Source organism: Cnephaeus nilssonii (assembly GCF_951640355.1).
Source record: "Cnephaeus nilssonii genome assembly, chromosome: 4".
NCBI lineage: Eukaryota > Metazoa > Chordata > Mammalia > Chiroptera > Vespertilionidae > Cnephaeus > Cnephaeus nilssonii.
The window spans coordinates 92,859,754-92,878,628 of NC_137075.1; the positions used below are offsets into that span (position 1 = coordinate 92,859,754).

An 18,875-nucleotide genomic window follows, 5' to 3' on the forward strand; every position below is an offset into this window, starting at 1 on the left:
GACTTTATCATTCACTTTTAAAAAGAGGATTTCTAGACTATCATTCCCACCCAGTCACTCACCAATCCAAAACACAGTTTACACTCAAATATATATACATTTACTGAAAATTAAGACTATGTTTTATGTCTTTCCGATCTCCCATACATAACACACTAAAGTAGGCTCACAGTGTTTTAAGAGTTAACCTCAAGAATAAAGTTGAAATTTTTTAAACACCTCCCTTCCTGCATTATCTAGATCAATTTCAAATTATATGCACACTCATTATTCATTTTAATTCATAATCTAATTAATCGCTGAATCCTTCAAAGCCATATGGAAGCTTTTAATGCAAGTTTGTGAAATGGCCAAAAAGGAGGAAGGGGCTAGGGCTAATGACAAAGTCCCTTATACACCATAAAATACAAAATTAATTTTAATTTTTATTAGCAAAAATGTTTAAAACTACAGGATCAGAACAGTAGCCACACATGGCAATTTAAATGAAAATCTATACTAATAGAGGAATATGCAAATTAGCTGGGACACCATCACATAACAACCGTTCAGCAGGGTGGGCGGGGCTGTGGGGCCGCGGGGCAGGACTCTGGGTCTCACGCGATTTTGTCCCACCCAGCCAGACTCCCCCGTGGCCCCACAGCTGAATCCCGACGCAGACCCAGGGTTTACTAAACTTTACTGGAGCTGCTCCCCACACCCCGACCCCCTGCCCCAGGACCATGCCACACGCAGCAGGGTTCCCCAGCAGCCTCAATATGCAAATGACCGAATGGTGGAATCACTGATCACTATGATGTGCACTGACCACCAGGGGGCAGACACTCAACGCAGGAGCTGCCCCCTGGTGGTCAGTGTGCTCCCACAGGGGGCGTGCTGCCCACTAAGCTGTCAGTCGGACATACTTAGCATTGCCACGCAGGCGGGAGAGGCTCCCACCACTGCCGCTGTGCTCGCCAGCCATGAGCCCGACTTCTGGCTGAGTGGCACTCCCCCTGTAGGAGCACACTGAGCACCAGGGGGCAGCTCCTGCATTGAGTGATTGCCCCCTGGTGGTCAGTGCACATCATAGTGATCGGTGATTCCACCATTCAGTCATTTGCATATTAGCCTTTTATTATATAGGATATATGCTGTAGATGAGGCCCCCTAGAACCATAAGGGCTCCTGGACTGCGAGAGGGCGCAGGCCAGGCTGAGGGATCCCACCCCTAAGTGCACGAATTTTGTGCACCGGGCCTCTAGTTAATTATAATTAAATAAAAATTCATTTCAATTCCACTAACCACATTCCAGGTACTTAAATAGTCACATGTGGCTAATAGCTGCCATAATGCAGAGCACAAATATAGAACATTTCTATCACCACAAAAAGTTCTATTAGACAGTGCGGCTGTCAAACTATTAAAACTAGGACACATTCTAGAAATTCTAATGAGATGAAGAAATTAGTGCAGAGAATTAAAATAACAAACTCATTTTAATCTAAGTTTTATTTTTAACCCACTTACTAGTACAACCCAGAATAGGAAAGTGTGTTCTATTAAAAAAAAAATTAAACTACTTTATTCAGTTAGATACTAGAGTCACATTTGTTATTAACCAGTTAAATTAAATATTTACTGAATGCCAATCACCTATGCCAGGCATTGTGACTGAAGCTGGGGATTCGAAGTTGAAGATGTCACAATTTGTGATATTAAAAACCAACCATTAGCCCGACCAGCATGGCTCAATGGTTAAGTGCTGACCTATGAATTAGGTCATAGTTTGGTTCATGGTCAGGGCACATGCCCCTGTTGTGGGCTCGAGCCCTAGTGGGGCGCATGCAGGAGGCAGCCAATCAATGATTCTCACATCATTGATGTTTCTAGATCTCTCTCCCTCTACCTTCCTCTCTGAAATCAATTAAAAAACAACAACAAACACTAACTATTAAACAAAAAATCAGTGCATAACCTATAAAACATATATAAATGTATTATTTATATATTCTATACAATATATTATACATACATATATATTTATATGTGTGTATGTGTGCATATGTATACACTCACACAAACATGCATATATATTTTAAAAAGCCAAATGTGATAAAAATGCAGGTGGAGCTATTTGGTCTCAAAGACAGCTCATTCTCTTTGAAAAGAATGCCTTGATTCTAAAATCAATTCTCCAGACTTTGTGAAAAGCAATAAGAGATAACAAACAATCTGGATTGACCACTAGAGGCTGGATTGGGGTAAATTAAAGTCTTTGGGATTGTTTTTCTACACCTAAAAGTGTCATATCTTCTACCGTAGGTCACAAGAAAATGACAACTGAAAAAAATGATAAGTGTAACATAAATTGTGAAATATTCACTCCATGTATCAAATTAAACTTATTCTTCTCTCCTTTGTTTTTACACTTATTTTCTTATTCATTTCCCCAAGATACTTTAAGCAGTTTGAGCAGTTTATACTGCTCTTCTTCCAACTCATGTCTCAAAGTTGGCATTCTTTCACTTATATTTTTAGATCCCTACTCTTCAGTTTTTGTAACCATTACATTTCTCTCAAGATAAATATCTCATCTCACTCAAACCTATCTATTTTTCCTTCCCCACATGGGCAGGTTCTTATTGAAAACTCTACATGCCCAGAATATATTGTCTAAACACTCTAAGATATATTTCATCGCCATAATAAAGGTGAGATCTACTTATAAGTTTCTAAATTATAGCCTCTACACTTCCATTGAATAGATAAATAAGACTACAACAAATGTTCCTTAGCATTCATTAACTTATTTGTACATAGCTCTAAATGAGCTCAATGCCCAATTTCTAAGCCAGCAGTTTTAAAATGTTCTGGTCTCAGGATCCATTACCACTTTCAAAAATTACTGAGGAACTCAAAGAACTTTTATGAAATATAACTAAGATTTTTTTTAAAAAAAATCTTAGCCCTGGTCAGGTAACTCTATTGGTTGGGATATAATCCTTGTACACCAAAAAGATTGCAGGTTTGATTTCTGGTCAGAGCACATACATAGGCTGCAGGTTCCATCCCAGGTCAGGGCCTGTATGGGAGGTAATGATCAATTTTTCTCACATCGATGTTTCACTCTCCTCTTCCCTCCTCTTCTCTCTCTCTCTCTCTCTCTCTCTCTCTCTAAATCAATAAACATATCCTCAGGTGATAATTTTAAAATATTATTTTTAATGTTTACTCATTTAAAAGTAATGTAGCCATTACACGTTAACATAAATTACATATTTTTAATGAAAATAATTCTGTGCCAAATAAAGTTAGTGAGAAATGGCTTAAAGAAAAATAGCTGGAGTCTCATATCTGCTTCTGCATTCACTTTGTCATTTTGGTTTGAGTAAATGAATAAAATCTGCCTTCCCACAGGTGGGTATTTGGGAAAGGAAAAAGTATTTTAAGTGATGATTTCTTTAAAATTAGCTGCAATGTAGAATCTGAAAACATATACCAATGAACCTGACATACTCTTAAATTAAGATCCATTACTTTTTCACTTTTTTGGTTTTTTTTGTTAATCCTCATCCAAGGATATTTTTTCATTGATTTTTTTTTTTTTTTTAAGGGAGAGTGGAAGAGAGAGGGAAAGACAGAGAGAGAAACATCGATGTGAGAGAATCACACCAATTAGTTGCCTCCTGCAGGAACCCCGACCAGGTCCCAGGCCAGGGAGGAGCCTGCAACCAAGGTATGTGCCCTTGACCAGAATCAAATCCAGGACCCTTTGGTCCACAGGCCAACGCTCTATCCACTGAGCTAAACCAGCTAGGGCTATCTTTCACTTTGAACTGGTTCTGCGACATCATGCATTGGTCATTTGGAAATATGAGTTCAGTGAATTAAGCAGATACTCCAAATATTAACCCATTTCATTATAGAATATCAAATACTTGCATTTCTTAATATCAACGCTGATCTCATCTTGACCTTAAGCAAACACCTTTTTAAAAAAACATTTTTATTGATTTTTTAGAGAGAGGAAGGGAGAGGAATAGAGATAGAAACATTTATGACAGAGAATCGTCAATCAACTGCCTCCTGCATGCCTCCTAATGGGGATGGAGCCAGCAACCAAGATACCTGTCCTTAACTGGAATCAAACCCGGGACCCTTCAGTCCACGGGCCAACGCTCTATCCACTGAGCCAAACTGGTAAAGGCCAAACACCTTTTTAATTTTAATGCATCATATGGGGAATATGCATAAATTTTGTTGCACATAGAATTATTATCTCAAGGAAAAGAACATGTGCATTTGACTTGAGAGTGGAACTGATCACTTTTCACAGAACACAACTTTTACACACAATGTGACACAATGTGACAAACGAATATTTGGACTCCTGAAAGAGCCTGTGGGAAAACCAAAGGAGTCCAGACACCATACTTTGAGAACCACTCTCCTGAGCAATAAGGCAAAATATTACACAATTTCATGAGTCATTACACCATCAAGGAAACACAAATGCTAAATAAAAATATCTAAATATTTCTGCTTAAATTCAAGGAAATCCAAAAGACAGAAAACCAGCTCCCAAAGTAAAATATATGATAAGCCCATATTTGGCCAATATAAAGAATCAAACTCAAGAACATGAAATTCTTTTTCAAGCACTTATTCAATCTCCACAACATAAACACATTTTAGAATACAGTACATTAAGGCCATAAAAAAAACTTATAGATATGCCAAATAATTAGACCATAAATGTTGATTAACTGCCCGTTAATAATAGCTAATGCTTTTGCCAGGCACTGTGCTAAGCTTTATATGGTTATTACATTTAATCCTCAAAACAAAACTGTAGGGTAAGTACTACTAACTCCGATCTCACACATAAGGACACTAAAATATAAGTAGTTTGCCTAAGGCAGTGGTCAGCAAACTCATTAGTCAACAGAGCCAATTATCAACAGTACAACGATTCAAATTTCTTTTGAGAGCCGAAAACCGACTTCTGCTGTGCATGGGCCACGAAGTTTCAATCGCACTGTAGTGCGCGCCCGCACGTGGTATTTTGTGGAAGAGCCACACTCAAGGGGCCAAAGAGCCGCATGTGGCTCGCGAGCCACTGTTTGCCCACCACTGGCCTAAGGTGACAGGAAGAATGATGGTAGTAGAGTTGGGATTTAAAACCAGCACCCTTCACTTATTCTCATCTGACAACAAAGTCAAATGTCCATCCTATGGAAAAATTATGGATTAGTCTCTGGTTGAAGAGAATTTTTTAAAATGGGGGGAAGTACAAACTCACGGTTTTTAGTTCCATCAGAACTTGTTCATCGACTCCATCATCCAAAAAGATGTCTCTCACATCATTAATAACATCTTCGATCACGGATCTGTATAATTTAGGCTTTAAATTAAAAAAAAATTTTTTTAAATAAAAATAAAACTATCAACTTTTCACATATTAAAATGTGTAACACACTGTCACAAATTCAAGGTAATACAATAGTAATTTTTTCAACTATCTCCAACTTATTTTAGAAGATATGTTAAAAGACATGGCCATCCTAGAAAATGTCATTTACCTTAAACGGAATTATTTGATGAATGCATATTTAAAAAAAGGTTCAAGACTATTTACTGCAATTCATATACAGAAAAGGTCCTTACACATACAAGGCCATACAATTTCCAATGTTGTAGTCAAAACAACTATTGTGATCCAATGCTTTATGGGTTGCAATGTCTGGTTCCTATTATTCCTTACTTAGTTTGATCCCTATTATATATCATAATTTTGTCACTAAGTCTTAGACTTTTGAGAACCTTATGTACCATAGTTATTGCCTGGATATAATCGGAACCTAACGACTATTCAAATTTTAAAATCACCTAACTTCCGGGTTGTTGTGTTTTTTTTACATAGTCTGTACTTTTAAGATTATCCCATTAAACTGTTTGTATACCAGCAATAATAGGCCTCTTTATTTGTGTTCTGTATCTTGCTTAAGGGAAAAGTTGCTGGCTATTCAATAAAACCAATGGTTTGTTCTGGTAAGCAAACCTGAAACAGAAATGTTTCATTATCATCACTATGAACAATACCATAATCACAGAGAATCCTCTAAGAATATGTGCCCCTGCCTAGCAAAAATACAAATAATGAGTTCCCCCATCCAACTTGCCTCAACCATTAAGAACTATTTTTTCCTTTTCATTACAACCAAAGAAACAATTCATTTATCTGGATTCTCGTCTTTGTTACTCCACTCACTAACTTGCTTCTTTATTTTGCTAAATATGCCTCTGTGAACTTTAAATTATTCACGTATAAACTGTGCACCTCTACAGTGCCTCCTTATTTAATCATCTAATTCTATATAAAAGGAAAGCATACCTGCCTATGAGTAGCATCTTAAGCATAACAATTTAACTACAAAATTACAAAATACATTTACAAAGTAGTTACTCAAGAGATTACCCATAAGTAGCTACCCACAACTTAACATAATGGATTCATTAGCACTATAGTTGAAGGGGAATGTGTAGTCTTCATGAAGCATTTGCATAAAGAATAATTCAGTAGAATTGCCCTCAAAATACTTACATTTATAAAAGTATGTGAGTACATAGGCACTATTTGAAATAAGTAATTTCCAAATTATTATTCAAAATGCTAAACTTTACTTGAGCCAAAGTTTCTGCATTTTATGAAATCCAAAGTAATTTAGGATGTTTGTCCTGTTTTTCAATACACAGATATTCCAAGCTTAAAGGGCCATAGTGCATTATCTAATGATTAATAAGAAGATTCGTTTCAAAAGTGTTAGTCCACTAGTGTAATATTAGAAAATAAATTAATTTCTGTATTGCATATATCAATATCCAGTGCAATAAAACACCATCTACTTAGAATTTTAATTTTTTTAAATCCAGTTTGCACAAAGCTGCCTCACTCTCATTACTCACAATTTCCCCAGACATAAATGTATTGTGGACATAAAGTCCTACCTTTAAGCACTTAATCTATTTATTTGAAGCTTTAGGCGCTTAATTCTATTTCTTTGAAAGCTTCATGTCTTCTATATTTATTACAGAAAAACATAATGCAATACCACGAGTTATATTTCTAATATATTTCCTGACTGCTTGATGAACAAAATACTACAAAGGCAAGCCCTCTGCAGCTAACAGATAACGTAAGAAAAGCAATTTTAAAAATTCCCGACAATATGCACATATACCCTAATTAATACAAAAAAAGCGATTAGACATCTGAGCTAAAATTCTTAATAAAATATAAAGAAGGGACAGCAACTTTATTTTCTCCTAACAAAGACGGCACACCCCAGATGCTGCATTTAAAACAAAAACTTGGGGCTGTGAAAGCGGCCTGCGTTGGGTGCGAAATGACAGGCTAAGGAGCGGAGCTAGAAAGGAGCTGAGCTCTGCACGCGCCTGCCACTCGCCTAGGGAGCACGCACCTCCCAGCCCCGCTCTCAGCAGCTCTCACTATTTAAAGCCGGATCTGGTGTTTAAATGGAGAGGCGGTGACGTAGGCCTGAAAAGCACCTTCCCATCCTGGCAGAGTCTATATTAGAGAGCGGCAATGGCTCTATATAAACAGGGCAGCCAAAGGGAGGAGGACCACAAGGCTCAGGGACCGAAAAGCAGGGTAAGCGGCCGCAGCCATGATGGATCGACCCGAGTCGCCAACGGTACGGAGTCGGGCGGCCGCGGGCTGGTCTGCGGCATTCGGGACCGGGCGAAAAGGTGTTTTATTGTCACAATAAAAATAAAGAGTGGGGTGGACCAGTGATCGCATTGCGTTGGTGACTGAAAAGGTTATGGATGTGACTGCTTTTTGCAAACCTACGTGATCGCCAAGTAACCAAAAAGGGACAAACGGGGAGACGTAGGCAAATTTCAAGGCGAAAGCGGGGGCACTTGGACCACTGTAGGCTGGTTTTTTTTTTTGTTTTTGTTTTGTTTTTGTTTGCTTTTTTTTTGGTGCTTTTGCTAGTCGGAGATACCGTGGGGGTTTTGCTTCCCCTTCGCCATTTTACCGACTCGGAAGGAACCGAGATAAGTGCTTTTCAACCTTCGTCCTTTCTTTAAAAAAAAAAAAAAAAAACACAAAAAAACATAAAATGGCCCCAAGTGAAGGCTCCCTAAGCACGACCGCCAGAAACACCCAAAGTAACGCCCCAAGTCGCCAGGAGCCTTCCGCGGCTTTCAAGTGGATCGCCGTGGGCTCGGGAACTCGCCCAATTCCCCAGGCGCGGCTCCGGTTTTTGAGGCGACTCGGGGAGCCCTTCTCGCGCCAGCGCGGCCGGCCGACTTCGGGGGGGAAGCGGCGGCTCCCCTCCCGCCCTCCCTCCCGGCGGCCGGGGTCTGGGGCCGGGGCCGCGCGTCCGCCCCTGCCCAACGGCCTCCGGCCGGGACCGCCCCGCGGCGGCCCCAGGCCCCGCCGGCGTCCCCCGCCCTCCCGCCGCCGCCGCCGCCGCGAGCCCTCGGCGCCCCCCCGCGCCCGCCGCCCGGCGCCCCGGCCCGCTCCGCCCGAGGCAGGAGGCGGGAAGCGGCGGCGGCGGCGGCCGCGCGGGCGGCTGGGGAAGAGCCGAGGCCGGCAGTCGCCGCCGTCCCCACCCCCGCCCGGTCCAGCCGTTGCTGCCGCCTGAACGAAACCCCCGCCGGCCACCGAACCACGTCCTTACCACGGTGTTTGTATTTGCCGAGTTCGCCATTTCCACACACAACACAAACAAGAGGGGGGCAACCCCGAGAAAACAAGCTAAAAAAAAAAAACAAAACCAAAGAGGGAGGAAAAAAAAAAAAAAAGAAACCAAAACACCGGAGGGTGACCCAAGCAAGCCACCGCAAGACGGGGGGAGTGGGGGAAAATGGTAAAACAAAATCGGATCCTGAAGGAGTAGAGGGGAGCGGTGAGAGGAGGGAGGGGGCAGTCCTCCCGAAGCTCAAAACCTCGAAAATCGCCCTTTAAAAAAAAAAAAAAAAAAAGCCAAGACCCTCGAGGGGTCCGGGGGGCGTTGCCCGCCCCGCGCCCAGGAGGGAAACCACCACCGGTCGCCGCTCCCCACGCCGCCGCTGCCGCCACCGGCTGCAGCTCCAGCCGTCCGGTCCGCCCGCGTCTTCCCTTTATATAGTGAGCCAACGAGCTGCGCGAGCCGCCGCCGCCGCCGCTGCCGCCGAGAGACAGGGCGGAGGGGAGGGAGGGGCGGAAAGGGCGGGGGCTGCAGGGGGCGGGGCCGAGCGCGAGACACCGCGAGAGCCGCGTCGTCATGCGCGTGGAGGGCGCTAGGCGGGCGGAGCCAGGGACTGGAGGAGTGAAGCCGGGATCCTCGCTCCGCAAGTCTCGTGATCACGTGGTCGGCGCCCAGGCGGAAGTCTCCGGCAGATCTTTTGCCCTGAGGAGCTTGCAAACAAACCGCTCACGGGAAAAGCGTGAATACTGGTGACACTCGAGTTCAGTGCCGCTGGGACCACCTCCTGTGGGGCGTTCCTGCTCCCCCCCCCCCCCGCCGTGGAGGAACGAGTGGATGTGGAAGGGGCGGTGGCGGCTGCCTGGGTCGGCAGGGCCGCGCAGGACTACTGGTCACGTGGCCCAGCTTCCGGGCCCGGGCGCGCTCGGACGGAGGGCAGAGTTTTAAGTGCGGAGTCATCTCCGAGGCTGTGAGCTGGCTCGGACTCGGCGCTACGGCGGCAGGCGGCGTTTGCGCATCTCGCACAGCGTGAGCCTTGCGCTTACAAAGTTGTGTACGTGTTCCTAAATACGTTGGACGCTGATGTGGGCCCGCTGTCCACACGTTCCAGAATTAAATATTGGAGTTGTTTGTCGCCGCCAGGGCAGCTTAAAAAGTCTCTGGGTTTTTAGTTTTCCCCAAGGTCTGGCCTCTGCTTTTAAGGGATTTCTCTCGGTGATGGAAATACCAAGAAAGCAAACCAAGCTCCCACTACGGGATTATGATAGAAGGGTAATTCTCTGTATTTTTTTTTAATATATTGCCGAAATTCTGTGACTGCACAAGGCCAGCATCTACTGATGTCTGAAATGCTTGCCCCAACCCACCAACTCACGTGGCCTGTCGCTGCGAGAGAGCTGGCAGAAAGTGACTATAAATTGGTGCTGACCTACTTTGCCGAAGCTAAATCCCACCTTTAGGTCAACATTTTACACAGAACAGAGAATGCTCTGTGTAGAAGGCACAATTCACAGTACCTAATTTTCTTGCCCTTAGGGATTTCGAGAGACATGGAATGTAGTCTGGACGAGTGAGGGAGTTTATCCTCAAAGGGTAAAGCGCAAGAAAATGTCAAAGTTTTATGCCGCTGAAACCAGATTTGAAGAATACCAGACATCCTACTAGAGAGAGAAACAGATGCAACCTGCCAGGACATGAAGGAAGTGATTAGAGAAAGTAGAGGCCAGTAATGCTCAGAAAATAGGAAGCTGTGGATAGGTTTGTGAATAGGTATAAAGAATATCTGTTAACCTTGGGGTTCCTTTTAAGGCCATATGATCCTCCATTCAACTCTTAACATTCAGTTGCTTCGCAGTTCCCTGCATGGCTGCCTGTTTGGGGACACTGGGAGCACTTTTTAAAAAATGCACAGGAGCCTTTCCTCTGTAAGGACCTCCTCGGATCAACATGCCGCTCGCTAGGGATCTCCCTCAGCCCTCTCCAGAAGAGAAGAGGAAATAAGCAGCACCTGGTGCAGAGCCCCAATTCCTACTTCATGGATATGAAATGTCCAGGATGTTATAAAATTACCACAGTCTTTAGCCATGCACAAACAGTAGTTTTATATGTTAGTTGCTCCACTGTCCTGTCGGCCAACAGGAGGAAAAGCAATGCTTGCAGACGGATGCTCCCTCAGAAGGAAGCAGCGCTAAAAGCACCTCGAATCAAGATGAGTGAGGAACCATCCCCATAAGTACATTTTGGATTTTTAAAAATGCACAGCAAATCATAGTGTTCTTGAGATATAGAATTATGAGTCTGTCAACATTTGTAATTCGGTTAATATCAGCTGACCATCAGCCTGGAAAGTTACACCATCCCTAGTCAATTTCACTGCGGCATTTTAAAAGGACTTCTTATTACTTCCTTATATATAGGATGTCCCCAAAAATGTATATACACACTTTGAATAATTATAAAGGCAGTGGTTTATTAAAATATATTTCATTTTCAAAATTGAGCTATCATCTGTTTAAGTGGTATGTATACAATGAGTGGCCAGATTATTAGGATCTCTGAACGCATAATAATCTGGCCACTCAGTGTATATCCTATGTAATAAAAGGCTAACATGCAAATTGTCCCCTCGACCAGGAGTTCAACCAGCAGGCAGGCCGGCCAATCGCCCATGTCCAGGCTGGCTGGATCCCACCCATGCACGAATTCACACATCCGGCCTCTAATATATATATACTGAGTGGCCAGATTATTTTGCGTTCAGAGATCATAATTATCTGGCCACTCAGTGTATGTTTTTTTGGGACACCCTGTACATTCTACCAACCATTTGCACATGGAATCCCTCACCTTCCACTTTTTTTTCTTCCATACTCATTCCAATGTAATTAGCTAGTTATTAATAAGAAAGGAACAAAGAGGGAAGGCCAGACATAGGAATGTCTTCTGGGCAGTTTCACCAAGAATTTTGTACTCCCCAGGAAACCATCAGCCTATTCCCTGTTAATCTCTGGGGGGAGGGATCCAACAAAGGGAAACAGACACATGCCCAGTAAAGTTGAGGTAACATAGGGAAGGTATTTGCTTGTCTGTCACACCTAGGGACAGAGATAGTTGGCCAGAATGGGCATGGCCACTGCAAGCCTGCAAAAATTTGGGAATACATAATCCTCTAAACAAAGAAAGGAATTCTCTTTCTTGTTGCACTTATGCACTTGGCTGGTGACTTTTGGGATTCCTGGCTCCTTAAGTTCTTCTGTATGGCCCGTAGCCATGTGGACCCCACATGCAATGGACTAATGGACTGCAGCAGGAAACAAAAGCTAAGCTAGCCTGATGCTGGATTGGACCTGGCTCCAACATGGGAAGGAACTCTGGACACTGGCTCTGACTTTAGCTCTACTGAAACCCCAGCTACACTTCTATGACTGACCCAAGGGAAATGGGACTTTTGGAAACCCAGGGATGTAATTCCACAGAAATAAAGCTTTCTACCATATCTTATCCTCACGTGTGAGTTTCAGAAAATTCCTTTTCTCAGGATAGTGCAAGAAGCCTATTCCCACTAGCAGCTGAAGGAGACAATGCCCTCTCCCCTCCGTTAACTGTACCACTTGGTATTCTTAACTAAATTATCAAGTGTTTTACCATCAGTTAAGAGTAAGACTGCTAAAAAAAAAAAAAAATAGACTGCTACAGACAGGATAAGGGAAGAATTTATGAGATTTACTCTCCACAACATTACTCCTGCAGGGATTGATGACACAGGTATGCTCTGATGAGTCTGACCTAAGAAATAACGGAATATAGTTATTGAATTAAAAAGGCAGAAAACCCAGTGCTGGCCTCCTGAAGACCTTTAGACTCCCTCAAGGCCCTGTCTGAGTTGGCCTCTCCACACACTGTAAATTGCAACATTGCTTAAGTGCTTGATTAATATTTTCCCAGATCTCTTCCCCAGTATGCCTGGCATCTAAGTAACCATCATGGATTCTATTCCCATTCATTGTTTTCAATCCTCATTTAACGATAATATGTTTTCAATCAAAATATGTGTGCCAGTCAGTTTAGTTTCAGAAAAAGACATTTTCTGACCTTGCACCAAAATAGTGGATCTAAGTAATTTGGAGGCTACAGCCCTTTAATTCAGAAAATTGAGGATTTGTGAATAGAAAACTCCCATGTAAGACTGAATTGAGAATCATATTTAAATACTTTTTATTTGAACTTTTTCTTCTCTCTGCCCAAAAGCTTGACTAACCCTTCTAATTTTAGCAAGTCCTTGGTCCATATGAAACATTTATACTGGATTTTCAGTTTGTGAATTCATGCTTTGTAACAGTCATATACTTAAACAGATAAATACATAATAGTGCTCTCTTTGTGATGAATTCTTTTATTTTCTTCAAAATATTTTCATTTGGTAGATTAAAAAGTTACTTCTTTCTCTTAATATTAATATTCTGCCTAAACACTGGGTAACTGCCAAACAAAAGAAGGGAGGAAATCAATGCATAAATTTTAATATACTATAAACAAAAGAAACACCAACCCTTATATATCCAAACATTTAATGTTTATTGTCCAAATGACTAAGCCACAATGCTAAGAAAGAAGAAAATCTACCTACAGATATGAACGCATTTCTCTATGTGAAGGATTAAGATCTATTCTTGAGGCAGCTATGAGAATATTTTAGGATTTTTAAGAAATAGAAGTTTTTATTGATTTCAGAGAGGGAGAGGGAGAGAGAAACATCAATGATAAGATAGAATCATTGATTGGCTGCCTTCTGCACACCCCACACTGGGGATCAAGGCTACAACCCAGGCATGTGCCCTGACTGGGAATTGAACTGTGACCTCCTGGTTCATTGGTTGACACTAAACCACTGAGAATACCAGCCGAGCAAGATAAGACACTTTTGAATATCAATAGGAGGGTACTTGCAGCAAGTTGAACCCAAATCAAATATTACTTATAATGCAGCTAGAAAACAAAACATGAAAATTCAAATTGATCGCTATTGGAGGACATTAAGGAAATAACTCATTATTTTGAAGCTTGGTAAATAAAGAAAAATAATCAAGCATGTATGCCGCCTTTCCTACATGAACTGAACCACCAAGTACCAAATAGTAGATGTAGTGAGTTGAATGATGACCCCCAAAATATATGTCCATGTGCTAATCCCCTGAACCTGTGAATATTACCTTATGTGGGTCTCTGGTAGTTAAGGATTTTGTGATGAGCTCATACTGGAATATACACTGGTAGGCCCTAAATCCAATGACAAGTTGTCCTTATTAGGGACACACAGAGGTGAACAAACAGAAGAGGAAGAGGAAATGTATCCAGAGTGGTAGAAATTAGAGCGATGCCACCACAAGGAATGCCAGCAGCCACCAGAAGTTCAAAAAAGAACAGATTCTCCCCTGCGAACCCCTTAATTTTGGACCTCTGGCCACCAGAACTGTGAGATAAATTTCTGTTGTTTTTAAGTCTTGAAGTTTGTGGTTATTACAACACTCTCAGGAAATTAATACAGTAGATGAGAGGAAGTTTCTCTTGGAAAAAGTATGGCAGCTAATTAGTGAATAAGGTGTGCAGGAGGCAGCTGATCAATGATTCTCTCTCATCATTGATGTTTTCTATCCTTCCCTCTCCCTTCCTCTCTGAAATCAATAAAAATATGTATTATTTTTAAAATATGTATATATATATATATTTTTAAATAAGTGAATAAGGAATGAAAGAATATCAACATTTTGCAACCTCTGATGAATTAAGAGATGGAGGCTTTAAGCACCAACATCTGCCAACATCACAGAAAAGGAAACAAACAGATATTATGTGCTTCCTGATGAAGACCAGGCTATTACCCATAAGCTAGTCTTACCCCTACCCCACCACCCAAAAATATAAATCCTGAATGTGATCAAACTTCTAGATCCAACTAACAACTTACAAAAAATACAGAGGATGCAGGAACATGGTAAGCTACATATCAAGAATGCAATCAACAAAATCCAGACCCTGGGAAGTGGTAGGACAAATGATCCAATTTCTTCAACTAATAAATGTAGGGAGAGAGAATCTAGAGATCAAAAGACACTTAAGAGACCTGTCAATCTATGTGGGAAACTTATTTGGATCCTAATTCAAACTTCAAAATAAAGATGACAATTATGAGATAATTAAATTTCAACACTTACTGGCTATTTGATGAAATTAAAGTTATTGAATTAAATTAAATATTCTAAAAAAAATTAAGAGTAAACCCAATGAAGTCTTATTTTACAATCAATAATGGTTCTTTATCCACACAGCTTGTCTTCTAGTCGAAAGAGAGTTAGTATTCCCAAGAAGGCCTGGTAGTGTTATAAATGTAATTAATATTAAACGCGGTGTTTAATTACATGGGTTTCCTCTTTCTTGGATTCTTGGCTTTCAACTACATATGCCTTATCTTGATTTACAAATTGAACAGCTGTGATTTTCACCAGTTTAAAATGGTGAAAATTAAAGTACTGGCTCAGACTGGCTCAGAATATTATTAAAATGTTCTTCTAGTGGTCAAATTATCTTTTGATTTACTTGCCAACTTTATCTTCTTACTCATGTTACTTTACCTTGATTGAGGTTTCTGATACAACAGATAATTCTACATAGGCAACTTTCTAATAAATACATCATAGAAGGTAAACTATATCTGTGGTTAATCTACAAACTACATCTTAGAGAATTATTACCGAAACTAGAACTAGATGAGCCAATTTTTCAAAGATATTTTTGTTGATTTTGAGAGAGAGAGGAAGGGAAAGGGAGAGGGGAACATGGATGTGAAAGTGAAACATTGATCGGCTACCTCCTACCAGAGATGGAGCCTGAAACCCGGGCATGTGCCCTGACCAGAAATCAAACTGGCAACCTTTTGATGCATGGGATAACACCCATCCAACTAGTCATACCAGCCAGGGCTAAATGAACAAATTTTATTTCTTCTCATAACATAACTTCCTCTGGTAGTAGAAATAGTAGAGATTATAAAAAGTGAGGGAGTAGAAAAATTATTATAGATTCCAGACCAGACTGAAAATAAGGAGTTTGCATAAATACCAAAGGCTAGTCTTTGTTTAAACAAAGATTGTTGTGAGAAAATCAAGGAGTGCAATTCAAATACCTTCTTGAGAACAAAACACTGGAATGTTGTAGGATGGTTCTTCAAAGTAATGAGAGAGCCAGTAGGCAATAAAAATGGATATTTAAATAGGAAAAAATGGAAATTTTTCTGAGGAATTAGCCATTTTGTATTACCTGCAAAGTTGAGAAACAATAGCAACAATAATAGATTTACTTTAAAGCTCTAATGACATGGTATCTCCTTTGAAGCTTGTAACAGTCAAATGAGATAAGCAATATTATGCCTTTATTGTGGATAGAAAACTGAGACTCAGTTTAAGCAGGGACTTGCCCAAAATCTAATTGCTATTTGTGAAATTTTAGAGGTACAAGTTCAAGGGCTTTTCCACCTATCTTAGAAACAAGAAGCTATCAATCCAGGAGAATATAAAGTTTTGAATCAAATTATGTGCTCCCTAAGTTTGTCAAATATATATTAATTATGTAATGTGTTAAACTTCATTTGCAAGAAGAAGCTCTATAGCATATACAAAATTGAGAGGTGAAATCAAGACTTTGCCCTGGTTAAATATAATTGCCTTCATAAAAGTATCATCAAAATGCATTTATTAAATAATTTAAGTAACCGGTTTCTCTGTTTCTACATCAGTTGAAAATAATCTATTTCCCATTCCAAATAGCACTCAATTATTGAATTTGGCAAGAACAGCCATTTTCTAGCAAGATTCCCTATAATAAAAACATTTCTGTCTAGCTTTATGATTATATTGCAAAAACTTTCATAAAACAAGAAAATTTTAAGGGTAGAACATCGGGAAGGCTAGTATTCCCAAGAAGGCCTGGTAGTGTTATTTTACCCAATGTGTCAGTGGTATAACTCCCATTATATAGATAGAAAAATAAATTAAATTGGGCCTGTGCCAATGTCATTGCACAATAAATTAGAAGAGGCAATGTATATTGATAGATATAGTGGTATAGCAAGCACCCAAGAGTGTGAGCTTTGGAATCAGATAAACCATGATGCCTGTTTTTGCTTTGACCCTGAACAAGTTGCTTCATCTGTAAAATGGCAATAATATTACCTACTTTTCTAAAAAATGACTTGAGAGAGAGAAAGGAGGGAGGGAGAGAGAGAGAGACAGGGACACACAGAGAGAGAAACATCAATGTGAGAGAAAAACATTGATTGGTTGCCGTCCACATGCACTCCAACCAGGAACCAAACCCAAAACCTGGGCATGTGCTCTGACTGGGAATTGAACCGGTGACCTTTTGGTGCATGGGATGATGCTCAACCAATACCTGTAGACTTGGGTGAATTCCTCAAATTCTTGAGGTTCCAAAAATGTCTTGAGGTTTCCTATCATCTCTCAGGAAAGCAACCTTCATTCCTTCCTTATCTGGAAAGACTGAACCATGTGACCCCAGCAAGGTACCAGGCTTTCTCCAAGGAGCTCTTATTGGCTTCAAAGTCAGTTTTCATTCCTTCAAATTTTCTGGTGACATCCAGAGTCCAGGTATGTCTCTCTTAAACATGACATTCCAGTCAAGGTCTTGGTTAATAAAACCACAATTGGAAACTGGTCTTATTCATGCAAATGTTAGAGGCAAAAATAGAATATTGGGGACTAGCTTAAAGAAAGGACATTCTGACCTGACTAGGAGTTGTATGCCCCCAGGACCTGGGAGTCAACCTTGGACCTTTGGAACCATTCTCATTCAAGGCCTGCCTATTATCTTGGGAAGATTAAAACCTTATTGCCCAAACAATGGAGTCCCACCCCAGCCTCCTACTTCCCCATGCCTGTAATCCCTACTTCCCCATGTAATCTTTATCTTACCCTATATAAACAGCTGGCTCATGGGGGGGCTGCAGAGCAGATATTTGTGGATGACCTGCTGCTCTCCTATACTGGCAGTATTGGAATAAAGGCTCATATATGATTTAACCCTATCTCTGCTTAATTGGCTCAAGTAGTGACAGACAGCACAGACCCATTGATTGTCCGGTTACACAAAGAAATGCATTTCCATTACTCACTTATTAAGAATTGCCAAATTTTGGAAGGATAAGGTAGGGAGAAAAATATATACTTCAACAAATTGCTTTAAAAAACAAGTCTCCTTGTATCTGGAAAGCAAGAGGAAAATCCTTGTCCTTTTAACAAAGTGGGAAAGAAATTCTAACTGTATTAACTTAGCTTACTTTTGATCTTTAAATTTATTTACTTAATTAAATTTATTATTCAGGAAAGCATACCCTGGGCAGGGGGTTTTAAAGACCGAGAGGATCTTAATAGAATTCATCAGCTTTATGCTAATATACCAAAATGAGGTTTATTCTCTTAACTTCATTTGCCCTTGGGTGTGGTCAACAAATGACACAAATTGGATTTCTGCTGTCTCCCCGAGTAGGGTGGTTTAAGCTATTTATGCTCTGGTCGGGGAGGAAAAATGCAAATCATTTACTCAAGTGTCCCTGGTTTAGGGAAGATAGGATTTAGTAGATGGCTGCAGACTGCTTTTTAATTTTTTTTTGCATCAGTTTCCCTATTCTGCTTGTCCTGGCTTACTGGCCTGTGTCATTTTAACATTTTTTTCTTTACAAACCTCTATAACTTCACAAACCTTTCTGTAACTTTCACAAACCTTCTTTCCTATTCAGAAACAACCAGCTTTAGAACAATTCACTTTCATTTTCCTTCAAAATATATCTCCACACCTTATACATTCTGTTACCAGAACCATATAATTTCTTTCCAATTAATTAAAATCCTTAACTCTTAGAAACCTTCATTTCTAATAATAACTGAAAAGTAAACAGTAAGCATTTCTTAGATTGACTTTTATGAACACATTTTAAACACACTTGCCCGGCTGGTGTGGTTCAATGGTTGAGCATTGACCTATGAACTAGAAGGTAAAGGTTCAATTCCCAGTCAGAACACATGCCTGGGTTGCAGGCTTAATCCCCAGTGTGGGGCATGCAGGAGGCAGCTGATCAATAGTTCTCTCTCATCATTGATGTTTCT

At 40.7% G+C, this 18,875-nt stretch overlaps 1 protein-coding gene and 1 pseudogene across 2 annotated transcripts in view; one reads left to right on the top strand and one right to left on the bottom strand.

The window, feature by feature from the left end:
• GTF2A1 (general transcription factor IIA subunit 1) overlaps nucleotides 1–9,165 on the bottom strand; it is a 52,237-nt gene extending 43,072 nt beyond the window's left edge. Inside the window, exons 1-2 of the mRNA XM_079768178.1 lie at nucleotides 8,695–9,165; nucleotides 5,286–5,387 (exon numbers count right to left, since the gene is read on the bottom strand). Coding sequence (XP_079624304.1) covers nucleotides 5,286–5,387; nucleotides 8,695–8,724 — 132 coding nt within the window. The 5' untranslated portion in view covers nucleotides 8,725–9,165. The remainder of the gene's footprint in view (nucleotides 1–5,285; nucleotides 5,388–8,694) is intronic.
• Nucleotides 9,166–9,374: 209 nt separating this feature from the next.
• Nucleotides 9,375–11,135, top strand: LOC307097500 (small ribosomal subunit protein eS27-like; annotated as a pseudogene). The gene has a single exon. The product of its transcript is annotated as a small ribosomal subunit protein eS27-like (transcript).
• The last annotated feature ends 7,740 nt before the right edge of the window (nucleotides 11,136–18,875 follow it).